The sequence below is a fragment of the Myotis daubentonii genome, chromosome 14 (genome assembly GCF_963259705.1).
Source record: "Myotis daubentonii chromosome 14, mMyoDau2.1, whole genome shotgun sequence".
In the NCBI taxonomy this organism is placed as follows: domain Eukaryota; kingdom Metazoa; phylum Chordata; class Mammalia; order Chiroptera; family Vespertilionidae; genus Myotis; species Myotis daubentonii.
In genome coordinates, this window is record NC_081853.1 from 30880200 (window position 1) to 30906447 (window position 26248).

Consider the following 26248-nt stretch of genomic DNA (forward strand, 5'->3'; position numbering starts at 1 on the left):
CTCTTTTTTATCTATAAAAATATCAATTACATACTTGTGTTGAAATAAATCAGTAACCTGATCTCTGATATATATGCATTTTTTTATTCACACCAAAATAATTTTTGTACAGTGAAGGAAAAGATTAAAATTTATATCTATATAAATTTGTGATGTTCTTGTTTTGTTACTTATTACCAGGCTGTTTAGCAGACATGACCCACAAGCAGAAGAAGCGTTAGCAAAAAGGAGGGGAAGGAACAGTCCGAATGGGAATCTCATTAGGATGCTGGTTCTTTTCTTTCTTGAAAGTGAGGTAAATTTTAAACATAACTATTTTGTTTTTTGTTTGTTTTGGAATTCAAATTAAATACAATTGTCATTAAATTTTTTATAGTTAATTTGTACCAGAATTTGGGTTCTTGGGTTCCCAAGAATGAAGGAGAAACCACAGTGTAATTTTCATACCTATTTTATTAAGCATATGCTTGAGCACAAAGGAGACAGCACAGAGGAAAGGAATGTCCTCTGAACTGCCTGTGGGAAGGGTGAAGGCGATTGGGGAGTGGCTCTGCTTGGCTGATTTTGTAATTTGGGGGCAAAGCGGGTTTGCATGAAAAGACAGACTTTTTAAAAAGGTAGGCTTGTGGAATTTTCCATGGCAGGGTAAGAAAAGTAAGCAGTTAGAAGAGAGAAAATTCTGTTTCTTTTTTCTTTTTACTTTTTTTTTTTTTTTTAATCTTTCTGGCCACCTGGTCTTAACATGGCTTTCTGGCCACTATTTTTATTCCTGGGCCCAAGTCCCTCTACTGTCTCAAATCGATGTTTTTCAATCAAATGAAAATAAGCCTGTTTCTTACCAAATTGCCTCCATAGATTGCCTGATTATGGAATCAGTACTCTACCTTTTATGGGTATACTAGAGGCCCGGTGCACAGATTCGTGCACTGGTGGGGTCACTCGGCCTGGCCTGCAGGTATTGGGCCAAATCCGGCTCTTCAACATCCCCCAAGAGGGTGCAGGTCAGGCCAAGGGACCCCACCAGTGCATAATTGGGGCCGGGGAGGGACCACGGGAGGGCCCCAGGGCGTGTCCAGCCCATCTCACTCAGTCCCAATGGAGCCAATCAGGGCTGGTCAGCCGGGGAAGGACAGTGGAAGGGCTCCAGGGTGTGTTTGGCCCATCTCGCCCAGTCCTGATCCACCAGAACCCAGCAGCAAGCTAATCTACTGGTTGGAGCATCTGCCCCCTGGTGGTCAGTGCGTGTCATAGTGACTGGTTGAATGGTAGGACACTTAGCATATTAGGCTTTTATTATATAGGACTAGAGGCCCGGTGCACAAAAATTGGTGCACTCGGGAGGGAAGGGGGGGGGTCCCTCAGCCCGGCCTGTGCCCTCTCACAGTCTGGGACACCTCGGGAGATAACGACCTGCTGGCTTAGGCCCACTCCCGGGTGGCAGAGGGCAGGCACAATCCCTAGGTGCAGCCCCTGGTCGGGCTCAGAGCAGGGCCGATTGGGGAGTTGGGGCGCCGCCCCCTGTCATGCAAAGAGCAGGGCAGATCGGGAGGTTGCGATGCCACCCTCAGTCATGCTCAGGGTAGGGCCAATTGGGGGTTGGGGCACCGCCCCCTGTCACACTCAAGGCAGGGTCGATGGGGAGGTTGCGGCGCCACCCCGTCATGCACAGAGCAGGGCCCATCAGAGGGTTGGGGCTCCGTACCGTGTCACGCACAGAGCAGGGCCAATCAGGGGGTTGGGGAGCTCCCCCCTGTCACGCACACAGCAGGGCCGATCAGGGGGTTGAGGAGCTCCCCCCTGTAACTCACAGAGTAGGGCTGATAGGGGAGTTGGGGCGCCGCCCTCTATCACCCACAGAGCAGGACCGATCAGGGAGTTGGGGCGCTGCCACTCTCACACTCAGGGCAAGGCTGATGGGGAGGTTATGGCTCTACCCCATCACACACAGAGCAGGGCCCGTTGGGGGGGGGGGGTTGGGGCGCTGCCCCCTGTCACACACAGAGCAGGGCCGATCAGAGGGTTGTGGCGCCGCACCCTGTCACACACAGAGCCACAGGGCGATCAGGGGGTTGGGGAGCTCCCCCTATCAGGCACAGAGCAGGACTGATCAGGGGGTTGGGGCGCCTTCCCCTGTCACGAACAGAGCAGGGTGGATAGGGAGTTTGTGGCCCCACCCCCTGTTACACACGGAGCAGCAGGGCGATCAGGGGGTTTGGGCGCTGCCCCCTGTCATACTGATCCCGGTGCTGGGAGGCCTTGTGGCTCCACTGATCCTGGTGCTGGGAGGCATATTACCCTTTTACTATATAGGATAGAGGCCTGGTGCATGGGTGGGGCCGGCTGGTTTGCCCTGAAGGGTGTCCTGGATCAGGGTGGGGGTCCCCACTGGGGTGCCTGGCGAGCCTAGATGAGGGGATGATGGCTGTTTGCAGCTAGTCACACACCCTTCAGGGTGGGGGTCCCTATTGGGGTGCCTGGCCAGTCTGGGTAAGGGGCTGAGGGCTGTTTTCAGGCTTGCAGGTGACTGAAGCTCCCAACTGCTTCTTTTTTTCTTTTTCTTTTTATTCTGGGCCAGCTTTAGCTTTGAGGCTTGGCTCCAGCTCTTAGGCCTCCGCTGCTGAAAGCAGGTTTCTGGCCTTTGTTTACCTTCTGTAGTTGAAACAATGTTGCGATCCTGCTGGCTGAAGCCTGGCGGACTAAAGCAGGTTTCTGGGGTTTTGTTTAGCTTCTATATTTGTAACATAGTTGCTTAGAGTTGCAGCTCAGAGAACGGCAGTAGCAGGCGGGGAACATTGGAGTCCTCCGCCACTGAAGCAAGCAAGCCTCATGTTCGCTTTAAGCTGCCTGGCTGCCAGCCGCCATCTTGGCTGGCAGTTAATTTGCATATCACCCTGATTAGCCAATGGGAAGGGTAGCGGTTGTACACTAATTACCATGTTTCTCTTTTATTAGATGAGGATAGGATATGCAGGTGTGGATCAACACTGAATATAGAAAAAATTTTAAACTATTTTTAAACTATTACAGTATTGCAATACTGCATGCTTATTGTTGCTTTGTGTTTTTCTTGAGTATTTTACTGTAATTTTTAAATTAAATTATTTAAACAGTTATTGAAAGTTGTCAAGGGTTAAAACTATTCTATCTTGTTTGAAATTATATTATTTAATGAGGAAGAAAAATATTTGAGTAATATTACTTTTATAAGCTCTATAGCAATATTACCCAAATAATTTTGTAATTAATATTCATAATATATTATCTATCAATGTGTTTGCGCAGGTGAACTTTGATTTGTGCACTAACATGCTTTTTGTTATTACAATTGTGTTATCTATTACTATTATGACACTGGGGAATGACAAGCTAAACCTAAAGAGCACCTGACTGAATAAGCTACTTGGCTTAGAAACGAGTGGGACTAGAGTGGTAAAGAAAGTGGAAAAAATCTAGAAATTTGGGACTCTTAACAGATTTCGTACCGCTCAGGAGTTTTCTCGTGTTTCTCATGCCATCTGTTAAGGACCGCTCATGAGTGTTCTCGTTTTTCACGCCCATGGAAAAAGGAGCGAATCTAGATACTTATGTAAATTTTGTTTGGTCCCTCTTCATAGAGGAAAATGTTTTACGCAGTACCATACGTTAAAAAAGTACTAGGAACTTTGTTTTTGTAAATAAAAATGTTATAATTATTGAAAAACAACACCTAAAGTGTATTATGATGATTTAAATAATGTGCAGTTTGCCCAAAAACGTGCGGTCCCTGGCGTATGTCTTAGAGATTTCTATGCGGTACGCAATGTGTTAATTTTACTTTGGATAAAGTATTTTTGGTTTGTGTTGGAATGTCTTGGAAGAAAAGAAACTTAAAAGGTTTTATTAACTTCTCAAATTTGAAAGTGCTGGAGAAACTGTAGGAATAGAGAGTGGGACAGTCAGCATATAAGAAAATAAAATTTGAGATAAATGAGTCAGTTGAATGAGTTGGGGTTAGGGCAAAATGGAACAGAAAAATAGTGGAGTTAATTTGTTTAAAGTAAATTGGGTATGAATAGAGCAAGAATAAAGTCAGAAACAAAGCTAGCTGGAGAGTTGCATTTGAGTAAAGGATATGTTTAAGAACAGTGTTTTAAATATGTATACAAATTACCTGGGGTATTGTTAAAATGCCAGTTCTGATTCAGTAGCTCTGGGGTGGGGTCTGAGGTACTGCATTTCTATCAAGCTCTCCTAGGTGATTTTTATGCTTCTGGTCAAGGAACCACACTTTGTAGTAAGGGTTTAAATCATTGTTTTCTTTAAAAGCAAGTATATGTTGTGGGTAAAATACCTAACGATTGTGAATATTTAAGATAAAACATTAAATACTCAGTAAAGATCATTCTTGTGATAGACCATTTCAAACTATACCCTTAGCCTCCTTAGGATTTAGAGGAACAGGATTCAAAGCATTATGCAGCAATTCAATGCAGTATGAAAATTTGACTTCAATAATAACAACAGATTCAAAAATTGATATGGATGAGACATGCAAATACTATTTAAATTATTTGATGAAAAGTTTAGGGAATATGATGATCTAGGTTAATTATTAATTGAGGAAAATGTTTTAGATCTCTGAAAGCCCAAAGACTTTTTTTTCTTTTTAATATATTAAAAGGCATAAGTACAGTAGTTTTATGCAGTTTTCTTTTTTATTTAAAGTTATAATTTGTAACATGTACTGCTGCTTTATTTTTAGATGGTATTACTGTATCCTGTTTTTACTGTTGTTTAGTAAAGTGTTACAAGAACATTAAAATATATTTCCTAGTTCTCCTCTATGGCATTCTTGTCAGCTGCATAAGCAATTGCAAATCATATTTAAGTGATTCATGATCATAAAATTGTCTTGTATGATCTCCTATGTTTCACAAGAAACATTCTTTGTTAAAATCTCTTTTCTTATTCTGTTATACTAGTGTATACCCATCACTGCCATCTAATCAGGAGACCTGGGTGTGTGTGTGTGTGTGTGTGTGTGTGTGTGTGTGTGTGTGTGTATCATGAGGCATTTAAAGAACCAGAATGTGAGATTTAAAATGCAGTGGAAATGAAGTATAGAATTGTGAAGGTCAAATGAAGCAGAACTTTAAATTGATCATCAAAATGCACATTGAAGTTAAGAATAATAGTGGAATTGGCATGTGAGGAAGAAAACCAACTCATGCCAAATGTGCCAAGCTATCAAATAAACAACCAGTAGATCTAAAAAGCTCTACATTTTGGGGACATTACTCATGAGAAAACCAAGTACGAGCACATATAACTGAAATAAGAGTTATATAAAATAGTACTTATCTTTTGATGTGCTATGTACTCTTCTACTTTGTTCCAATTTTTGAAACTTTGGTCTCAATGCATTAAATTAGTTTAGCAGAAAATGAATGGGTTGCAATCTGTAGCTTGGAAAACACTTATCTACAGAGTGGTTTAGCTGGATATATGAGCCTCAAAGATGGAATAATTTTTATGCAAGGATGGAGAAGTTAATTGTAAGTAGCAGAAACAAGAACAATGCAAACACCTTATCTGCTTATCTTCCCTGAAGAGCTTTATTGGAGTAATCTTCATGGTTTAATGGCTAACAAGTGGGAGAGAGTTTGGTATGAAGTGTTAGATGAGAAACTTGGTGTTTGTTTATTGTGGGTACATATCAAGAAAATTGTCAAAAGTAACGAACAGCAAAAATTGGGGGAGGGTGAAGTGGAATGTGGAGTGCACTAAGTTAAATGGACATGAAAGTAGGAAAGAGAGATGGAGTAACTTTAACTTTTGACCTTAACCACAGGTGACAAAGATACAAAGTAAGTATTTAGGCTGGTACCGAAGTTTCAAATGCAATTGGCAGAGAAAGTAATTGATTTACTTTAATAAATAAATTTTTAAAAATAGAAGAGACAATCCAAGAATAGTGAAAAGTGTTTATAATTTCAGGTATTCTCTTCATCATATTCTTTTTCCTTGTCTATAAATGATGTCATTAACTACTATATAAATTTTTTTTTAATTTGAGTCTACATAATACATTCCATTGATAGTGGAATACATTGGAAACATTGTGAACAAGCCATTTTAACTATGAAGAAAATGGTTTATTAACTCAAATATTAGTAGTTTCTTCATTAAATGTTCTTCAGTCACACTTGATTTGTTGTTTTTAGTTGCACGAACATGCAGCCTACTTGGTGGACAGTTTGTGGGAGAGTTCTCAAGAACTGTTGAAAGACTGGGAATGTATGACAGAGTTGCTATTAGAAGAACCTGTTCAAGGAGAGGAAGGTATAGTATTGTGACAAGTTGGTTTACAAATTGTTATGGTATCCATTAATAATAATACCATCCTATATAGCCCACATCTTAAAAATGAATGTATGCAGGAATGCTGTGTGTCTTTTTGCAAAAAGAACAGTTTGTCTCCTCTAACAAGTAAGGATGTGTCAATAGCTTTTAACACCTTTCTGGATTAAGATTGCACCATGCCACAAAAGTTTTTTAAAATCCATGTGTCTGGTAATATTCAAATGAGTTTTCATTGTATTGATTTGAGACACAAAATACTGACATACTGTAAAAAAAAAAAGGGGGGGGGGGTGTGGGGCGTCCAGGATCTTTTTGCTATATTTGTATGTGAACTTGGAAAAGCCTTTAACACAAAAAATTTAGACTAGAACCATACCCCTTTGTTATATTTTCTTAATTATTAAAATCAGAAAGTAAAAAATAATCATTTACCTAGCTATGCAAGAAGTAGGGAGTTATTATTGCTATAGGATAAGTTCTGAAGTATGTATCTTATTACATGTTGCATAATAACATGAACAGCAAAGTGGATATGTATGTTTAATAAAGTATTTATATTCCTAAAGCTTATGTGAATATTCGCTCCTCAGAACTAGAAATGCATTTTTCTATTTATGGTTTATTTTTCAAACTAGCTCACAATAGTGCTTTAAAGAACTGCTGTTTCATTTAATTCATACAACATTCCTGCAATGTAGATGATACTTTGATGTAAGTGAGGCTAGTAGTGAACATAGACTTCAGAATTAAAATAAATAAATTCAGATTTTTAACTCTCTGCTTTGTGACTGAGGTCCTCATTTTTTCTGACCATTAGGTTCCTTTGTAACAGATTATTTTCCCTATATATCTTACATTGTTGTAAGGATTAAATGTGATTAAACTATTCTCTGTTCTGCTTTCCCTGTTGTTCTGTATGGTTCAGAATCTTCTGGGATATAAAAGCAGAATGAAAATAAATAAATAAATAAATAATAAATAATAAATAAATAAATAAATAAATAATAAAGTAAAAGCACAATGAGCCATCTCCTGCAGTAAACTACCCAAATGGGTCACCAGGAGACCATCTCCCCAGTGTTCTTTCTTTAAAAAAAAAAAAAAAAAAAGTGACACATTTTATTTATTTACTTACTTACTTATTTATTTTAATCCTCACCCGAGGACATGCTGAGAGACAGAGAGAAACATCGATCCTTTGCCTTCCTACGTGCCCCATCACCAGGTATGTGCCCTGTCTGGGAACTGAACCAGCAACCTTTCGGAGCACAGGATGACACTCAACCAACTGAGCCACTCTGGCTAAGTCCCCCATTTTCTTTCCTAGTAGTGATGGTAACTGGCATTATCTACTCTGGCTTTGACAAATTTTAATGGGAGAAACAACTGGTATGCATCATATCCAGATACATTCCAGTAAACTGGCCCAAATTGCCTCTTTTAAACTAAAAATATTTGCCTCATAACCTCATTCTTAATCTAACACAAATCCTTCCCAGACTTTTCCCAGATTTCCTTTCAAGATGGAAGTTATAGTACATTTGGCTTTACCTCTGATTATTAATACTCAATTTGCATGGGTTTTTTTCTCCATATCTTTGGTAAGAAGGTGGTCCTATTACTAAGTTGACAGGACCTTATGCTTACAACGTCAGACTTAACTGTACTCTGAATTTCTTTCACATTTGTGATCACAGGAATATGAACATATATTCTGTGTGTTTTCCCTTTATATCTGTATACATTCCTGCTAAGTTCACTCATTCATTCTATTTCTGACTAATCTTAATATATTCTCTAATAAAATCAATTCCCCTTCTAATTACTACTGCCCAATCAACACTTGAACAAAGTACGTAGCATAGTGTTTCATCCATCTTTCTTCCTTTGCTTGCGGCTACAGAATCTGTATATTATCAGTGGGTTAGAGCTTCTTCTTTATTGTGATTCCAAGCCTTTTTTTTTTTTTTTAAATCACCCCATGCTTTATAAGGTTATTTCCAAGGAGAAAGAAGGCAGGGGATGTAAATTAAGGGAAGAGCCAAGGAGGTATGCTTTGGTATTGTTAACTTTTTACTCTCATTTAAATAAGATGTGTAAGTCAGTAAATAGTAATTACTAAGTCTGTAAATTATCAGGGTGTTCTAGATGGATTTAACCTCATTAAAATAACTATACTATCAGTTTTTTTGCTGTGTTTCAAATTTAGTTGGCATTAGATTTAATTTTCAGTCAAGAAAAGTAAATAAAAGTTGGCTTGGGTTTGTTGGTTTGATTTTAGCTAGAAAAATGAGTTATAAAACGGGGGCGTTAAGTAAATCATAGTTTTAGGGTATGACTGAATCTGGGAAGGCAAGGCTGGGGAAATTGTGTATAACAATGCAGGGCCATATTTATGTCAGAACACAACTTTTTTCAAGTGTTTGTCCAAATGTGTGCTGTGTCACATACAAGTTCTGGCATGGAATGGCATCCAAATCAATTTTCTGTGCCAGTATTTTGCTATATTTTAGGATAAAAAATGTTATTAGTAACTTGTTGTTGTTTTTTTAAGATTAATAAGAAATTATTATATTTTAGGTAGGTAGAGTGTGATAGGTGTGCCAGTGGGTGAAAGTTGAGTTAACAGTTGGAGATAGAGGAGCATGATTTGGGAAAACAGACACATTATCAAAGACTACCATTTAAATCACAGTAGCTTTAAGACTACTTACTTGCAATGTCTTCATAGGACAGGGAGTTTTTGTTGAGCATGTGTATGTATTCTCCAGCAAAGTCAAATTGCTGAATAAATTTTTAGTATAATGTGAGTGTCTGGGTAACAGGTAATCGCAAAACCATAACTAACTAATTTAACTTCTCTGTGTTTCAACTTTTTCATCTATTTAAGCCCTAGTTGGTTTGGCTCAGTGGATAGAGTGCCGTCTTGCTGACTGAAGGGGCCCAAGTTCGATTGTGGTCAAGGGCACATGCCCGGGTTGTGGGCTCGATCCCCAGTAGGGGGCATGCAGGGGGCAGCCAATTAATGATTCCTCTCTCATCACTGATGTTTCTATCTCTCTCTCCCCCTCTCCCTTCCTCTTTGAAATCAATAAAAATATATTTTAAAAGCAAACAAAAAACCTTTGATTAGCATTCAAAAAATTATGTGATCCAGTTGCTGGGTGAAGTAAATGTGGGTAAATGGAATTCTTCAAAGCAGGCAATCATTAACTCATTTATAATTTTAAAATATTTTATTAGTCGTCTTCTATGTACTAACTAGTATACTGAGCACTGAAATCAGTTCACTGTCCATATGGAGCTTACATTCTAGTGGAGAATGCAGACCAAAACCAAGTAAACAGAGTAATTTCAGGAGTTTATAAGTGAGGTAATAGTAACAATGAGTGGTCCATCTTTAGATTGAATCCTGAAAGAAAGATCTCTCTGAGGAGGCTACCTGTGAGCCAGGTATCTCAGGGATGAGGGGGCTTGCCATGGAAAGTGCCAAAAAAAGCATCGTCTAGATAGAGGAAATAGCAATTGCAGAGTATCTGAAGCCTGGTGATATTTACATTCTAGGAGCTGGAGTGGTAAAGCATAGTGAGCCAGTGGCACAAAATAAGAAAGAGGCAGAGGCCAAATGATGTAAAATCTTTTAGTTCATGAGTGGACTTAATTCATTCTGAGTGTAATCGGAGCCACTGAAGGATTTTAAACAGGAGAGTGATGTGGTCCAATTTGTATTTTAAGAAAAATGCTTTATGTAAACATGATTTGGAGTAGGCAGAAGACCAGTTAGGTATCTTTTGCATTGGTTTCTATGGGAAATGAGAACAAAAATATAAAAGAAGATGAATTATAAAGAAGGGAAGAGCCCTAGCTGGTTTGGCTCAGTGGATAGAACCTCGGCCTGCAGACTGAAGGGTCCCGGGTTTGATTCCAAACAAGGGCACATGCCCAGGTTGCAGACTTGATCCCCAGTGGGGGGCGTGCAGAAGGCAGCCAATCAATAATTCTCTCTCATCATTGATGTTTCTATCTCTCTCTCCCTTCACCCTTCCTCTCTGAAATCAATAAAGATATATTAAAAAAAAAAAAAAAGAAGAAGAAGAAGAAGAGAAGAGCCTGTGGCTGAGTTTTAAGATTGTGGACGGGGGACAGAAACAGGAAGAAACAAGAGCAGTAAGAGCCCTAGCAAGCTTTAAAAAGGATAACAGATAATTGTACTCTATAGAAACCTAGTTAAGAGAGGATTCAAGAGAGCTGTGCTTAATAACATCACATATTGCAGAGGAGAAAAAGGACTAGATGATTTAGGTCACTGGTGACTTTTAAGCACTTCTTTTCAGTAGTAGTAAGAAATTCATGGTGATAATAATGGGCAAATGGAGATGATATACAAAGCAGTTTCCATAGATTTCAAAGTTGTATAATTATCTGATGATTTCTAATCTAAACAGCTGCCTATTTATTCCAGGTATTGTATTTGGTTCTTGTCTATGGCTTAATACTTGCTTTGCTTTTTTTTTTTTTTAATTGTTGACACTGTTACAGGTGCTCTCCTCATCCCCCCTTTGTCCACCTCCTCCCAGCCCTCGCCACCCTTCCCTCACTTCACCACTCTGTTGTCTGTCCATAAGTTCTTTGGCTACTCTCTTCATCTTCTTTTACCCATCCCCCACCCCCCACCCCGGCTTTGCTTTTGCTTTTATTATTTGGTTTTTGCTGTCATAATCCCAAAAGGGATTTCAATTAAATTTCAACCACCCTTGCCTAAGTGGATGGTTTCAAATTACAAAGTAAATAACAAAATTGTTGTTAATGGGCACTGGGTACAATTGGGTTATTTTTCAACACCAATATGGAGTTCAGTATATAGTAGAGGAATGTTTCCATACTTGAGATAACTTGTTCTCTCCTTGCTTTCCATAGAACTAGATTTTTCCCCTAAATAAAAGTAAATGCATTTAGTTCATAGACAATCTTGCAGTGCCTTTATCCCTAGCCAAATTTGGAAAATTATGAAATTCTAGAATCATAAAAATAGAAACTTAGTTGTTTTATTGGATGGAAAGCTTTTTTATATTATTAGGCATTGGATCAGGGAGTAGAAATGGAAAAGCTGAAGCTATTTCATGTGGTTTTCCTAAAACAAACTAAAGTTCATATATTTTTCCTAAAGCTATAGAATCTTAAAAAAAAAAAAAAAATGATCAAATTAGGCCCTGGCTGGGTAGCTCAGTTGGTTGGAGTATCGGGCTATACACCAATAAGTTGAGGGTTCAATTCCTGGTCGGGGCGCATACAAGAGGCAACTGATTGATGTTTCTCTCTCTCCCTCCCTCTCTCTAAAAATCAATAAAAACATATACTCATGTTAGGATTTTTAAAAAATGATTGAATTAGGATGTGCATACATATTCTTATATAGGATGATTTTGGTAAATAGTAAAGGAAAAGATGTTATGTCTTTGCCTTTTCATTGTTCTTGCCCAAGTTTATTTTAAAGTAATTAGTGTAAACTTCTAAATTTATAAGTCTTAATTTCTTTTCATTCAATTTCATCCATTGGTCTTTAACACAGTTAAGTACACAGAGGAAAGGAGACAGAGTGAAAAAGGAAGACAGAAAGATAGAATTAAACTATTCAAATTAGTCTCAAAAATCTATCTTTAAAAATACATAGGATTGAATGCAACAAGGAAAGTACAGAATCAATGTGTAGAAAATGATAATGTTTTGTTAAATGACCTAAAATAAGACCTCAAAAATGAAGAGGGCTATACTATATTTCTGGCTGGAAAGATTATATAACTGTCAGTTATTCTCAATATAATGCATAATTTTCTTAAAATACCACTCTGAATTCTACTATGAGTTCTGTGAGGTAAAAAGGAACTGAGTAAAATGATTTTACAGTTTATAGAATTTTAAGCTTTTGTAAAAAAAAAAAAAAAAAGGCAGTGTGGCATAGTGCTTAGGAGCACAGATTCTGGAGTCAGACTACATGAGTTCATAAATGGCTTTACTACTAAGTGAGCGCTTTGAAAAGTTATTTAACTTTTCTGTGTGGCTCATTTTCCCCATGTGTGGAGCGTGAGGATATTAGTTTCTATCTCTTGGAATTGGTTTGAGGATATAAAAGGTTAATGCATATAAATCACTTATAACAGTGTCTTCTTATGCATAGAAAATGCTTAATCATTTGCCATTAGCATTAGAAAATTTTTAGAAAAAGAACTAGGTAAAGGAATCTTGTTCTAAATATTCAAATTAGGTGAATTGAGTTACATATTAAAGTATATTATAATATACTAGAGGCCCAGTGCACAAAATTCGTGCACGGGCAGGGCCCCTAGCCTGGCCAGCAATCAGGGCCGATCTGTGGGGCGACCGGGGGCCCCCCTCTGGCACCCGCCTTGGCTGACCTGCCGCTGCCCGCTTGCCGGCCCCGCCCCCCGCGGCTGCAGCTGGTTGACTCCGTCTACAGGGCAACCAGCAGGATGATCGGGGGGCCCCGCTGGTACCTGCCTTGGCCAGTCTGGTGCTGTCCACTTGCTGGCCCCAAGCCCCGCCACCACTGTTCACCTCCCACTGTGGGGCAACCGGTGGGGTGATCAGGGGGCCCCCACTGGCACTTGCCTTGACTGGTCTGGGGCCTGCGGGCTGGGGGCAGCTCCTGCATTGAGCTTCTGTCCCCTGGTTGTCAGTGCACTTATAGTGACCGGTCGTTCCGCCGAAAACCCTAATATGCAAATAGACTGAACAACCGATTACTATGATGTGCACTGACCATCAGGGAGTGCGTGCAGAACATGGTGGGCGCCGGCAGTAGGCAGCAGAGTGTGGAACATGGTGGGAATTGGCCGTGGCGGGATGGTGGAGCAGGTGAGCAGGGGCGCTAGACCAATGTGGGGCACCAGTCGCTGTCACTGGGGCGAGTCTCTGGTGATTACTGAAAATTCTTTGCTCCCACACTCCACGTCCCACCACATGCTCACACCTGCTGCTGGTGCCGGCCCCAATCGCTCCGCACCATCTGCGAGTGTAAGGGGGGCCTGCGCCATCAGCGCATGGGAGCAGCGACGGCAGGAGTGGGGCTGCAGTGGGAGGGGCCGGTTGGGGGTGCGGAGAATGGGCCAAGACCCGCCCCTGTGCCCACCACAGCCTTGCAGCCCACAGTTCCATTCAAGGTGCATGAATTCGTGAACTGGGCCCCTAGTAGGATTATAAAGCTGCTATAATCAAAACAGTATGGTATTGTAATAGAAATAGATACATTAATGAAACTAAAAGAATCCAGAAGTAGATCTAAGTATATATAAGAACCTAAAATATGTCAAAAAGTGACATTTAAATTCAGCAAGGAAAGCTTGTTTATTTAATGATGTTGGAGTCATAATTGGCTCTTCATCTGGTGGGAATAAACAGGCCCACACTTTATACCAGCCGTGGGGAAACTACGGCCCGCGGGCCAAATCCGGCCCGTTCGGCTGTTCTATCCGGCCCGCGGAGCCGAAAGAGCAGAGGGTTCTCTTGCTCTCCCCTCCGCTCCTTCACCAGCAGCAGTGTTAACATGGCAACGTCGGGAAACACAGCCGCAGCTCCTTCTTCTGAGTCCAGTTTAAGAACCCATTGTGGCCCTCGAGTCAAAAAGTTTGCTCACCCCTGCTTTATACTATCAGCAGAAATAAATTCCAGACAGATTAAAAGTTTACAAGCAAGTAAGGACAGACGGGGAGGAGGAAAGAGGGAAGGCAATGAAAAAGAAAATGTATTTCTGTTATCTCTAGAACAAGGAGACCTTTGAAAACAGTACAAGAAACCCAAAAACTTTTTTGTATGTGTATGAGATGATGGATATTAGCTAAACTTACTGTAATCATTTCACAATATATGTCAAATTATTATACTATACAACTTAAACTTATACAGTGCCATATGTCAGTTATATCTCAATTACTGGAAAGGATGAAAAGAAACCCAGAAGCTATTAAACAAATTGGTACACATATAACTTTGTAAAAGTTAACTCTCTTTCTCATAAAACATACTATACCCTGACAACAAAAGGACAAACTGTGAGAAAAAGTTTGTATTGTTTAAAAAACAAAGTTACTATTTCTAATATACAGGAGTTTATAAAGAACTACGGTGACTAACAGTAGAAGATGAGCAAAGAATAAACAAAAATCTCAGATAAAAACTCAAAATCAATAATGCACTAATTAGTAGATAAGAAGGAGCAAAATAACAATGAAATAATCATTTTTCATTGGATTGGCAAGAATTAAAAGGCTTTATAACGTTCAATGCTGGCAGGGATCTGAGAAGCCAAACATTTTCATGATTGCAGTTGGAAGAGTAAACTGCAATAAAGAAACTTTGTCAGTATCAAGATTTTAACCTTTGACCCAGTACTCCTCTTGGGAATTTATTCTGCAGAAATTAGTTACAGAAATATTTCTATATTGATGATATTTATTGCTGCATTGTTTATAATGACAAAAATTTGTAAACAATTTGAGAAGGTTGACTAAATTGTGGAGCAAATTATGTAATTATAGATTTATAGAAGATAATTATTCATATAATTTAGCAGTGACAAGGAAGATATTCAAAATCTACTGTTAATTGAGCCCAACCAGTGTGTCTCAATGGTTGAGCATCAACCCATGAACCAGAGGGCATGGTTCGATTCTCAGTCGGGGCACATGCCCACGTTTTGGGCTTGATCCCCAGTAGGGAGTGTGCAGGAGGTAGCCGATCTGTGATTCTCACTCATCGATGTTTCTGTCTCTCCCTCTCTCTGAAATCTATAAAAACATATTTTTTAAAATTGTATTGTTAATATAAAATGTATATATAATATAGCATGATCTTTTTTTATTATTATTATTGACTTCAGAGAGGAAGGGAGAGGGAGAGAGATAGAAACCTCAATGATGAGAGAGAATTATTGATCAGCTGCCTCCTGCATGCCCCTACTAGTGATCAAGCTCACAATCCAGGTATGTGCCCTTGACCGGAATCGAACCATGACCCTTCAATCCGCAGGCTGAAGCTCTGTCCACTGAGCCAAACTGGGTAGGGCAGCATGATCTCTTTTATTTTAAAAAAAAAAAAAAAAGAAGAAGACAGCTTGCCTTAACTGGGTGATTCAGTTGATTGGAGCATCAACCCATACACCGAAAGATTTCAGGTTCAATTCCCTGTCAGGGATATACCTAGGTTGTGGGTTTGATCCTCAGCCTGGGTACTCATATGGGGGTCAACCAATCAGTGTTACTCTCTTTTTTCTTCTCTAAAAATCAATAAAAACATCCTCAGGTGAGGATTAAAAAAAAAAATTTTAAAGGTACCTTGTTATCTGAGCTTTCAAATGATGTATAAGGAAATATAGTAAAATTCTGCCTAACTCAGGAGCCTGGTAATAGAAGAGACCAGGTATTAGAACAGATCAGAGTTTACCCTCTTTTTCTTTATATACAGTGTCCCCAAAAAATGTATATACACTTTAACTGCCAGTAACTCAATTTTGAAAATGAAATGTATTTTAATAAACATTGACTTTATAATTATACAAAGTGTGTGTATACATTTTGGGGGGACACCCTGTATTTCTTGCTTGACTTCTTCAAAAAAGAACAAGGTACAGAACTTCAGTGTTTAAAATAATAGACTATATTCACAGTTTTTTATAATTGATTTTATATGCATTTTTATTATAAATCTCATGCTAATGTGTTTTGTTTCACCTTAGCAATGTCTGACCGTCAAGAGAGTGCTCTAATAGAGCTAATGGTTTGTACAATTCGTCAAGCTGCTGAGGCACATCCTCCTGTGGGAAGGGGTACTGGCAAGAGAGTAAGTTATACTAGTAATAAATCTACAAAAAGGGTTTTAATGTAATTAACTGTCTTAAGTATTTGAAAATGTCATTGGTATATGTATCCCTAAAAACATGATATTTTTGTAAATGATTCATGTTGTGGTATTTCATCTTCGTATTGTCTGCTACATTCAGGTTCCAAAAATAGATTCTTTCCTTCTATGCTTTTTTAGTACATATACCTGCTGCTTCTGGTCTAGTACTTTTAAGAAATTTTGTATCTATATCTGTTAAAAGTGCAAGGCAAACTGTCTGGTTTGTATGCTCTTTCATTTAGCAACTCATCTTCAGATGGTTATTTTCTTTGTGCCTTTATTTCCTCAGCTGTAATATGGGGGTTAATAATACGGGTTTTATTGGTATTAAAGATGAGTTGAGATAATCACAGATGGGAAGATTCTTTCTGGTGATATGAAGAGGTAGGCAATTCTTCTGTGCAAAAAAAAACACAAAAGTATAAAACTGGGAAAATAGTTTTTAAAAAAAAATCAAGCGTCTGGGACTTCACCAAAGTTTAAAAAAACACACACAACAACAACAATTTGAGAAGCATTTTTCTTGAAAAGCTGCTAAAGCTTCTGTAAAAGCAGAGCCTTCTTGCCTGGGGTTACATACAGTACACACACACGCCTTAAGTTTGATTGATGAGATCTGTAGTTTTACCAGAGTGGTACTGTATGCAAAAACCAACAGCTGTTAAGGGACTAGTGGGAAAAGTCCCTTTTTCAGCTAGAAATGGCAACTTGGTCGAAACAAATAAGGAATACCCACATCTTTGATATTCAGAGGTTGTATACCCAGTTGATAAGAACAATGGACAAGCCAAGAATCTAACTAAAAAAATCCTGGAAATGAGAAATCCCTAAGAGGATTAGATAAGCTCTCCACACATCCTTGGATGACTGGGAAATCTGAGAGACCCTGACCTAAAATAAAAGTCAATCCAAACCGAACTTTATATATGCTCTTAAACCCACAAACAGATCAAGTCTCATAAGGGAGAAGTCTTACAGATTTGAGGTATTTGAGTATAATGTTTGCCCAAATCATTGACCAGTAATCTGTTGAAAAACAGAGGGGACTCCTAGCAAGACAGGCTAAAAAAACAAGTAAGAATAAAAATTTCACCTGTCAGAATGGCTATCATCAACAAATGACAAGTGCTGGCGAGGATGTGGAGAAAAAGGAACCCTCGTGCACTGCTGGTGGGAATGCAGACTGGTGTAGCCGCTGTGGAGAACAGTATGGAGTTTTCTCAAAAAACTAAAAATGGAACTCTCATTGATCCCACTTATAGGAATATATCCCAAGAAACGAGAAACAACAATCAGAAAGGATATATGCACCCCTATGTACATAGCAGCACAATTTACAATAGCTAAGATTTGGAAATAGCACTCAGGCTGCAGATGAGTAGATTAAAAAGCTGTGGTACAGAGCAGAAATAAATGACGTAGAGACCAAAAAAAAATACACAAGATTAATGAAACCAAGAGCTGGTTCTTTGAAAGGATAAACAAGATTGATGAACCTCTAGCCAGGCTCACTAAGAAGCAGAGAGGACCCAAATAAACAAAATCAGAAATGAAAGACGTAAAATAACAACGACCCACACAGAAATACAAAGGATTGTTAAAAAATACTATGAACAACTCTATTCCAACAAACTAGACAACCTAGAGGAAATGGACATATTCCTAGAAAAATAACAAGCTCCCAAAACTCAATCAGGAAGAATCTAAAAATCTCAATAGGCCAATAACTATGGAGGAAATTGAAGCAGTCATCAAAAAGCTTTCAGCAAACAAAAGCCCAGGGCTTCACAGATGGCTTCATAGAGGAGTTTTACCAAAACATTCAAGGAAGAACTAAAACCTATCCTCCTCAGACTATTCCAAAAAATTCAAGAGGAAGGAACACTTCCAAGCTCATTCTATGAAGCCAGCATCACCCTAATACCAAGACCAGATAAAGACAACACAATGAAAGAGAATTACAGGCCAATATCCCTCATGAAGATAGATGCCAAAATCCTCAAAATTCTAGCGAATCGGATCCAGCATTACATGAGAAAGATCATATACCATGACCAAGTAGAATTTATCTTGGGGATGCAAGGATGGTACAATATCCACAAATCAGTAAACATGATACATCACATAAACAAATTGAGAGATAAAAATCACATAGTCATATCAATTGATGCAGAAAAAGCATTTGACAAAATCCAACACCCTTTCTTGATAAAAACCCTCAGCAAAATGGGAATAGAGGGATCATACCTCAACATAATAAAAGCCTTATATGACAAACCTACAGCCAACATCATAGTCAGTGGGCAAAAACTAAAACCATTTTACCTAAGAACAGGAACGAGACAGGGATGCCCACTTTCACCACTCCTGTTCAACATAGTTCTGGAAATGGTAGCCCTAGCAATTAGACAAGAAGAAGAAATAAAAGGTATCCAAATTGGAAAAGAAAATGTAAAACTGTCATTATTTGCAGATGACATGATACTGTACATAGAAAACCCTAAAGACTCGATCAAAAAAATTATTAGACTTAATAAATGAATTTGGCAATGTAGCAGGATACAAAATTAATACCAAGAAATCTATGGCACTTTTATACCCTAATAGTGAACTTACAGAAAGAGAGTTTTAAAAAACAATCCCATTTACCATTGCACCAAAAAAATTAAGATACCTAGGAATAAACTTAACTAAGGAGGTAAAAGACCTATACTCGGAAAACTACAGGACACTGAAAAAAGAGATAGAGGAAAACATAAACAGATAGAAGAACATACCATGTTCATGGATTGGTAGAATCAACATCATCAAAATGTCCATACTACCCAAAGCAATCTATAGATTCATTGCACTGCCCATTAAAATACCAACAGCATATTTCCCAGACCTAGAACTAACTCTCCAAAAATTCATCTGGAATTAAAAAAAAAGATCCTGAATAGCTGCAGCAATCCTGAGAAAGAAGAACAAAGTAGGAGGGATCTCAACACCAGATATCAAGCTGTATTACAAAGCCACTGTTCTCAAAACTGCCCGGTACTGGCACAAGAACAGACATATAGACCAATGGAATAGAGAACCCAGAAATCAACCCAAACCACTATGCTCAATTAATATCTGACAAAGGAGGCAAGAACATACAATGGAGTCAAGACAGTCTCTTCAATAAATGGTGTTGGGAAAACTGGACAGATCCATGCAAAAAAAAAAATGAAACTAGACCACCAACTTACACCATACACAGAAATAAACTCAAAATGGATAAAGGACTTAAACATAAGGCAGGAAACCATAAAAATATTAGAGGAATCCACAGGCAGCAAAATTTCAGACATATGCCAAAGCAATATCTTCACTGATACAGCTCCTAGGGCAATGGAAACTAAAGAGAAAATAAACAAATGGGACTACATCAAAATAAAAAGCTGCTGCACAGCAAAAGAAACCATCAACAAAACAACAAGAAAGCCCACTGCATGGGAGAACATATTTGCCAATGTTATCACCGATAAGGTTTTAATCCTCAATATTTACAGGGAACTCATACAACTTAACAAAAGTAAGATAAACCCGATCATAAAGTGGGCAACGGATCTGAATTGATACTTTTTGAAAGAAGACATAAGGAAGGCCAAGAGACATATGAAAACATGCTCAAAGTCACTAATCATCCAAGAGATGCAAATCAAAACGACAATGCGATACCATCTCACACCTGTCAAAATGGCTATTACCAACAAACAAGTGCTGGCGAGGATGCGGAGAAAAAGGAACCCTCATGCACTGCTGGTGGGAATGCAGACTGGTGTAGCCACTGTGGAGAACAGTATGGAGTTTCCTTAAAACACTAAAAATGGAACTCCCATTTGACCCAGTGATCCCACTTCTAGAAATATATCCCAAGAAACGAGAAACACCAATCAGAAAGGATATATGCGTCCCTATGTTCATAGTAGCACAATTTACCATAGCTAAGATTTGGAAACAGCCTAATTGCTCATTAGCAGATGAGTGCATTAGAAAACTGGTACATCTACACAATGGAATTCTACACTGCGGTTAAAAAAAAAAAAAAAAGGAATTCTTACCATCTGCAACAGCATGGATGGAACTGGAGAGCATTATGCTAAGCGAAATAAGCCAGTCAAAGAAAGATAAATATCACATGATCTCACTCATTTGTGGGATATAATGAACAACATAAACTGATGAACAAAAACAGATCCAGAGATAGAGAAGCATCTATCAGACCATCAAACCTTAGAGGGAAGGTAGGGGAGGGTGGGAGTAAGGGGGAGAGATCAACGAAGGACTTGTATGCATGCATATAAGCCTAACCAATGAACACAGACACCAGGGGGGTGAGGGCATGAGTGCAGGGGTGGGAGGGTAATGGGGGGGATAAGGACACATATGTAATACACACACACACACATCTACATATCTATATGTATATAGGTATATAGATATATAGATATAGATATAGATATAGATATAGATCCAGCCTTGAAAAATAAAAATAAAAAGCTGTGGTACATCTCCAAAATGGAATACTACGCTGCTGTAAAAAGGAAGGAACTCCTACCATTTGCAACAGCATGGATGGGCCTGGTGAGCATTATGCTAAGCGAAATAAGTCAGAGAAAGATAAATACCACATAATCTCACTCATTTGTGGAATATAATGAACAACAAACTGATAAAAACAGATCAGAGACAGAGAAGCATCGATCAGACCGTCAAATCTCAGGGAAGGCAGGGGAGGGTTGGGGGAAGGAGGAAAGATCAACCAAAGGACTTGTATGCATGCATATAAGCTTAACCAATGGACACAGACACTAGCAGGGTGAGGGCAGGGGTGGAGGGGGGCAATGGTGGATAAGGACATATACGTAATACCTTAATAAAAAAAAAGAAATGGTTTCTCAGTAGGTCTAGTTTTTAAAAAATATATTACATCAGCTCAGTAGGAGATTTGAAATGAAATAAACAATGAACATGGAGATGGATTAATAACAAATTATCTCTTCTGAAGAACAGAGGAAAAATGATTGAACATAAATGAACAGAGCCTCAGAAATGTGTGAAACACATAAATGCATCCGATTTGTGTAATGAGGTCTCAGAAAGAAAGGAGTGAGAGACAGGAAGCAAAAACATTTGAAGAAATAATTGCCAGAAACTTCACGAATTTGATGAGAAATAGTAATGCACATATCAAAGAAGCTTAACAAAACTAATATGATAATCACGAAAGATTCCACTTCTAGACACAGTATAGTCACACAGTTGAGAGCCAAAGACAAAACTTGACAGTAACAATAGAAAATTCAGGTATAGAGGGCAACAGCAATAAATTAGCAGTTGATTTCTTTTCAATGGATGCCAGAAGACATAGAATGTATTTAACATAGGGGAGATCACTGTTGACATTGAGATTAAAACTCTAGAAAAATTGGGGGGGGGGGGAGACATATGTAAAACTTTAGGCAAAAAAAAAACTAGAAAAAATATTTTTCCATTGGTTCCAATATTTTTCTCTTCATAACTGTAGTTTTATGGAAGTGTTTTTGTTTTCACTTTATCTAAATAAGTAGTAATTTATCTAAACTTTAATGATTCTTAAATAAGGAGCTAATAAATAAAGTACTAGTGAATGTTGTCTAGAAATCTTCGTAAAACTAGATGTCTTTATTTTGGTAAATAGTTTGTTAAGCTCCTCTCAAAATTCTCAGTTACATTATCTGTCAGTGCTTCATCATTCTGTCTAATGTTCTATATTTATAAATTAGTGCATAGCACTCATATTCTATGCCCATTTGAATTTATTTCTAGGTGCTAACTGCCAAAGAAAGGAAAACTCAAATAGATGATAGGAACAAATTGACTGAGCATTTTATTATCACACTTCCTATGTTGTTATCAAAGGTACAATTTCATTTACATTTTTGTAATAATATATCACGGAGTTTGCTTATTACACTATACTATTAAAGTAGTTACTTACTTCTTTTGTATTTTTTCTTCCTTCTAGTATTCTGCAGATGCAGAGAAAGTAGCAAACTTGCTACAAATACCACAGTATTTTGATCTAGAAATTTATAGTACAGGTAGAATGGAAAAGGTAAGACACTATGAAATTGAAATTCTGCTATTGTATTGAGTTTTATTAACTAGAATATTTTAATCATATGTGATCATATAGACTTATTTGTTATTTGACAGATGCTTATTTTTGTTTTATCTAAATATAGTTGCATGCTTTTTTCCCTCCTCAGCATCTGGATGCTTTATTAAAACAGATTAAGTTTGTTGTGGAGAAACATGTAGAATCAGATGTTCTAGAAGCCTGCAGTAAAACCTATAGCATCTTATGCAGTGAAGAGTATACCATCCAGAATAGAGTTGATATAGCTCGAAGCCAGCTGATTGATGAGTTTGTAGATCGATTCAATCATTCTGTGGAAGATCTATTGCAAGAGGTATGTTTGAAAGTTAATGTGTACATGTAATAATTTTGGCTAATAATTATTAAAGGTAGCTGAGTATATAAATTGTTTCCATTTTAAAATAAAATTTAGTCAAATTCTCTACACCTTTCAGAACTTAGCAGCATTATTGTAATTGTTCATCCTATAAAGATCAGCCTTTGTTATACTTTTTTTTTTAAGATTTTTAATTGATTTTTATTGAAGGGAGAGAGAGAGAGAAACATTGATGTGAGAGGGAAACATGGATCTGCTGCCTCCTGCATGTTTTTTACCAGGGATCAAGCCCAAAACCAAAGTATGTACCCTGGCCAGGAATCAAACCGGCAACCTTTTGGTGCACAGGATGATGTCCAACCAACTGAGCCACACTGGCCAGGACTTTATTTTTAAAATTTGTTTCAAACAAGCTGGATTTTTTTTTTTTTTTTTTTGTCTTTTAAGAAAAATCTTGTTAAGGACTGGCTTTTTTATTTTTTTTAATGTTAGATCTCTTCATACTTTTTAAAAAATATTTTTATTGATATCAGAGAGGAAGGGAGAGAGGATAAAAACATCAGTAATGAGAGAGAATTATTTATCAGCCGCCTCCTGCACAGCCCCTACTGGGGATCAAGCCCACAACCCAGGCAAGGACCCTGATTAGGAATAGAACCATGACCTCCTGCTTCATTGGTCGACATTCAACTACTGAGCCATGCCAGCCAGGCAAGGAATGGCTTTTCTTAAATCTTTTTTCTTTTTAAATTTTCTAATCCTGTAATCTAATTTGCATTTTAATATTACTTTATGATATGTTAATGCATAGAACATTAAAATTATGGGCTTATGAGGGATGGCTGATTACTAGTGGTGTGCCCAAGACAGCAGGAAGCCTCTCCAACTGGTTATTTTTGTGATTATTTCTGTAATTCTCAAATCCTGTCTTCTCCCTCCAATCTGAGTAAGGCAACCATGAAACTTCACAGTTTTCTGTGCTCTGAGATCCAAGCTGATGATCTTCTTAATCCATGTAACCGATTTTCCCCTACTTTTAATTTTACAAAATAATTTAACCATTTTTGATGTTGTATTGTGATTTATTTCTCACTGTTGGGATTATGGGTATCTTTCATTTTTTGTCTGTTTTATTTTATTTGTATTTTATTATTTACCAGCAGTGAATATGTACTTTTTATATAATAACTAGAGGCCGGGTGCACAAAAATTTGTGCACTTGGGGGCTCCCTCAGCCCGGCCTATGCCCTCTCACAGTCTGGCACCCCTTGGAAGATGTCCACCAGCTGGCTTAGGTCTGCTCCTCGGGGGACTGGGCTTAAGCTGGCAGTCTGGCAGCCTGGGAGCCCTCGGGGGATGTCCACTTGCCAGCAGGGAGCAGGCCAAAGCTGCAGTCGGACATCCTTGGCGCTGCTGAGGAGGCAGGAGAGGCTCCCACCACCACCACTGTACTGGCAGCCGGCAGCCTGGTTTGTGGCTGAGCAGAGCTCCCCCTGTGGGAGCGCACTGACCACCAGGGGCAGCTCCTGCATTGAGCATCTGCCTCCTGGTGCTCAGTGTGTATCATAGTGACCAGTCATTCCCAGTTGTTCTGCTGTTAGAGTCAATTTGCATATTACCCTTTTATTATATAGGATAGAGGCCTGGTGCATGGGTGGGGGCTGGCTGGTTTGCCCTGAAGGGTTTCCCGGATCAGGGTGGAGGTCCCGCTGGGGTGCCTGGCCAGCCTGGGTGAGGGGCTGATGGCTGTTTTTTAGGCAGGCCAAACCCCCCAGCAGGGACCCTCACTCCATGGGAGTGTGGCCAGCCTGGGTGAGGCTCTGAGGGCCGTTTTCAGGCTGGCCATGGCCGCGGGCTGGAAGCAGGTATCTGGGATTTATTTATCTTCTATAATTAAAACTTTGTAGCCCTGAGCGGAGCTCAGAGCCGGCAGGGCAGGCGGGAAGCTTGGCTTCCTCCATTGCCGGGGGCAACCCAAGCCTCCTGCTCGCTCCAGCTCCATGGCCGCCATCTTAGTTGGGTTGATTTGCATATTCACTCCTGATTGGCTTGTGGGCATGGCTTGTGGGTGTAGCAGAGGTACGGTAGATTTGCATGTTTCCCTTTTATTAGATTAGATAACAATTTTTATTTAAGCAGTAAGTGTTAACACATTGTTTGTGGGTAGTTTTTATCGCGCGCTAACAGGTGGCGTGGGCCAGTTTTGCTAATTTTTTGCGCAAATGGCAACGTTCAGTAAAATTACGATAACTCTAGTTTACATATTTATACGTTACCCGCATTCTACCGCTAGTCTATAAAAAACGTACTAATACGTGTCCCGCGCTCTACTACACTGGTAGAACGTATAAATACATAAAACGTATAAATACATTTCCCACATACAATGTGTTAATAGACTTTCATGTGAATTTGAGGATACATGAAGGTGTGGTAATAAAGTGATGTCTACTTTTTATTTATAGGGAGAAGAAGCTGATGATGATGATATTTACAACGTGCTTTCTACATTAAAGCGGTTAACCTCTTTTCACAAGTACGTGGTTTCATTGGAAGTAGATTGTAGATTCAGTGAAAAGCAGATTAGTCAACATAAAACAGACTGATTATATTTGTAATGTTTAACATCCATATAACAGTGGGAAATTTTAAAGAAATATCAAGGTGTTGTACAGTTTTTCTTTATTATTCTAATTTTCTTCAGGTAAATTATAGGGTTTTATTTTAATACTAGAGGCCCAATGCATGAAATTCGTGCAAGAGTAGGCCTTCCTTCCCCCAGCTGCCTGCACCTGGGACCCAGGCTTCCCTCTGGCTGCTGGCACCCAGGACCTGGGCTTCCCTCCAGCTTCCAGCACCCAGGACCAGGGCTTCCCTCACAGAGGGAAGCAGCCCGCTGGTTGGTGGCGTGGCCTCCCTCTACAGGGTGATCGTGGAGCCCCCCGATTGATCGCCCTGCCGGCTGTTTGCCTGGGCCTCCCTCTGCGGACAATCATGGGGTGATGGCTGGGCTCCCGACCAATTGGATTGCAACTACCTTGGCTGGCCTGGTGCCAGTGGGTGTCATAGCGTGGTCCCGGATGGTCGTCCAGAGGGTTGTTGTTATTCTGCTGTTCAGCCATTCGGTCAATTTGCATATTATACTTTTATTATATAGGACTAGGGGCCCGGTGCACGAAATTCGTGCACTGGGTGTGTGGGGGGGGGGGAGTGTCCCTCAGCCCAGCCTGCCCCCTCTCACATACTGGGAGCCCTCAGGCGTTGACCCCCATCACCCTCCAATCGCAGGATCGGCCCCTTGCCCAGGCCTGACGCCTCTGGCCTAGGCATCCGGCCCGGGCAGCGGGGACCTGCAGCGGCAGCGGGGGGTGCCGCGATCGCGCGGGCTCCGCCCCTGCCACTGTAGGATGCCTCTGGCTGAGGCGTTCGGCCCGGGCAGCGGGGACCCACAGCTGCAGCGGCCCCGCGATCGTGGGCTCCGCTTTAGGCCCAGGCAAGGGGCCCCTAGC

The 26248-nt window shown here is 39.5% G+C and overlaps 1 protein-coding gene across 7 annotated transcripts in view; it reads left to right on the forward strand.

Moving 5' to 3' along the window:
• STAG1 (STAG1 cohesin complex component) overlaps positions 1 to 26248 on the forward strand; it is a 350463-nt gene that overhangs the window by 273830 nt on the left and 50385 nt on the right. For all 7 annotated transcript variants that reach the window (XM_059663860.1, XM_059663856.1, XM_059663857.1 and 4 more), the window contains 7 exons: positions 181 to 295; positions 6204 to 6321; positions 16091 to 16194; positions 22090 to 22182; positions 22289 to 22378; positions 22533 to 22736; positions 25205 to 25275. In XM_059663860.1, the coding sequence (XP_059519843.1) occupies positions 181 to 295; positions 6204 to 6321; positions 16091 to 16194; positions 22090 to 22182; positions 22289 to 22378; positions 22533 to 22736; positions 25205 to 25275 (795 nt within the window). The remainder of the gene's footprint in view (positions 1 to 180; positions 296 to 6203; positions 6322 to 16090; positions 16195 to 22089; positions 22183 to 22288; positions 22379 to 22532; positions 22737 to 25204; positions 25276 to 26248) is intronic.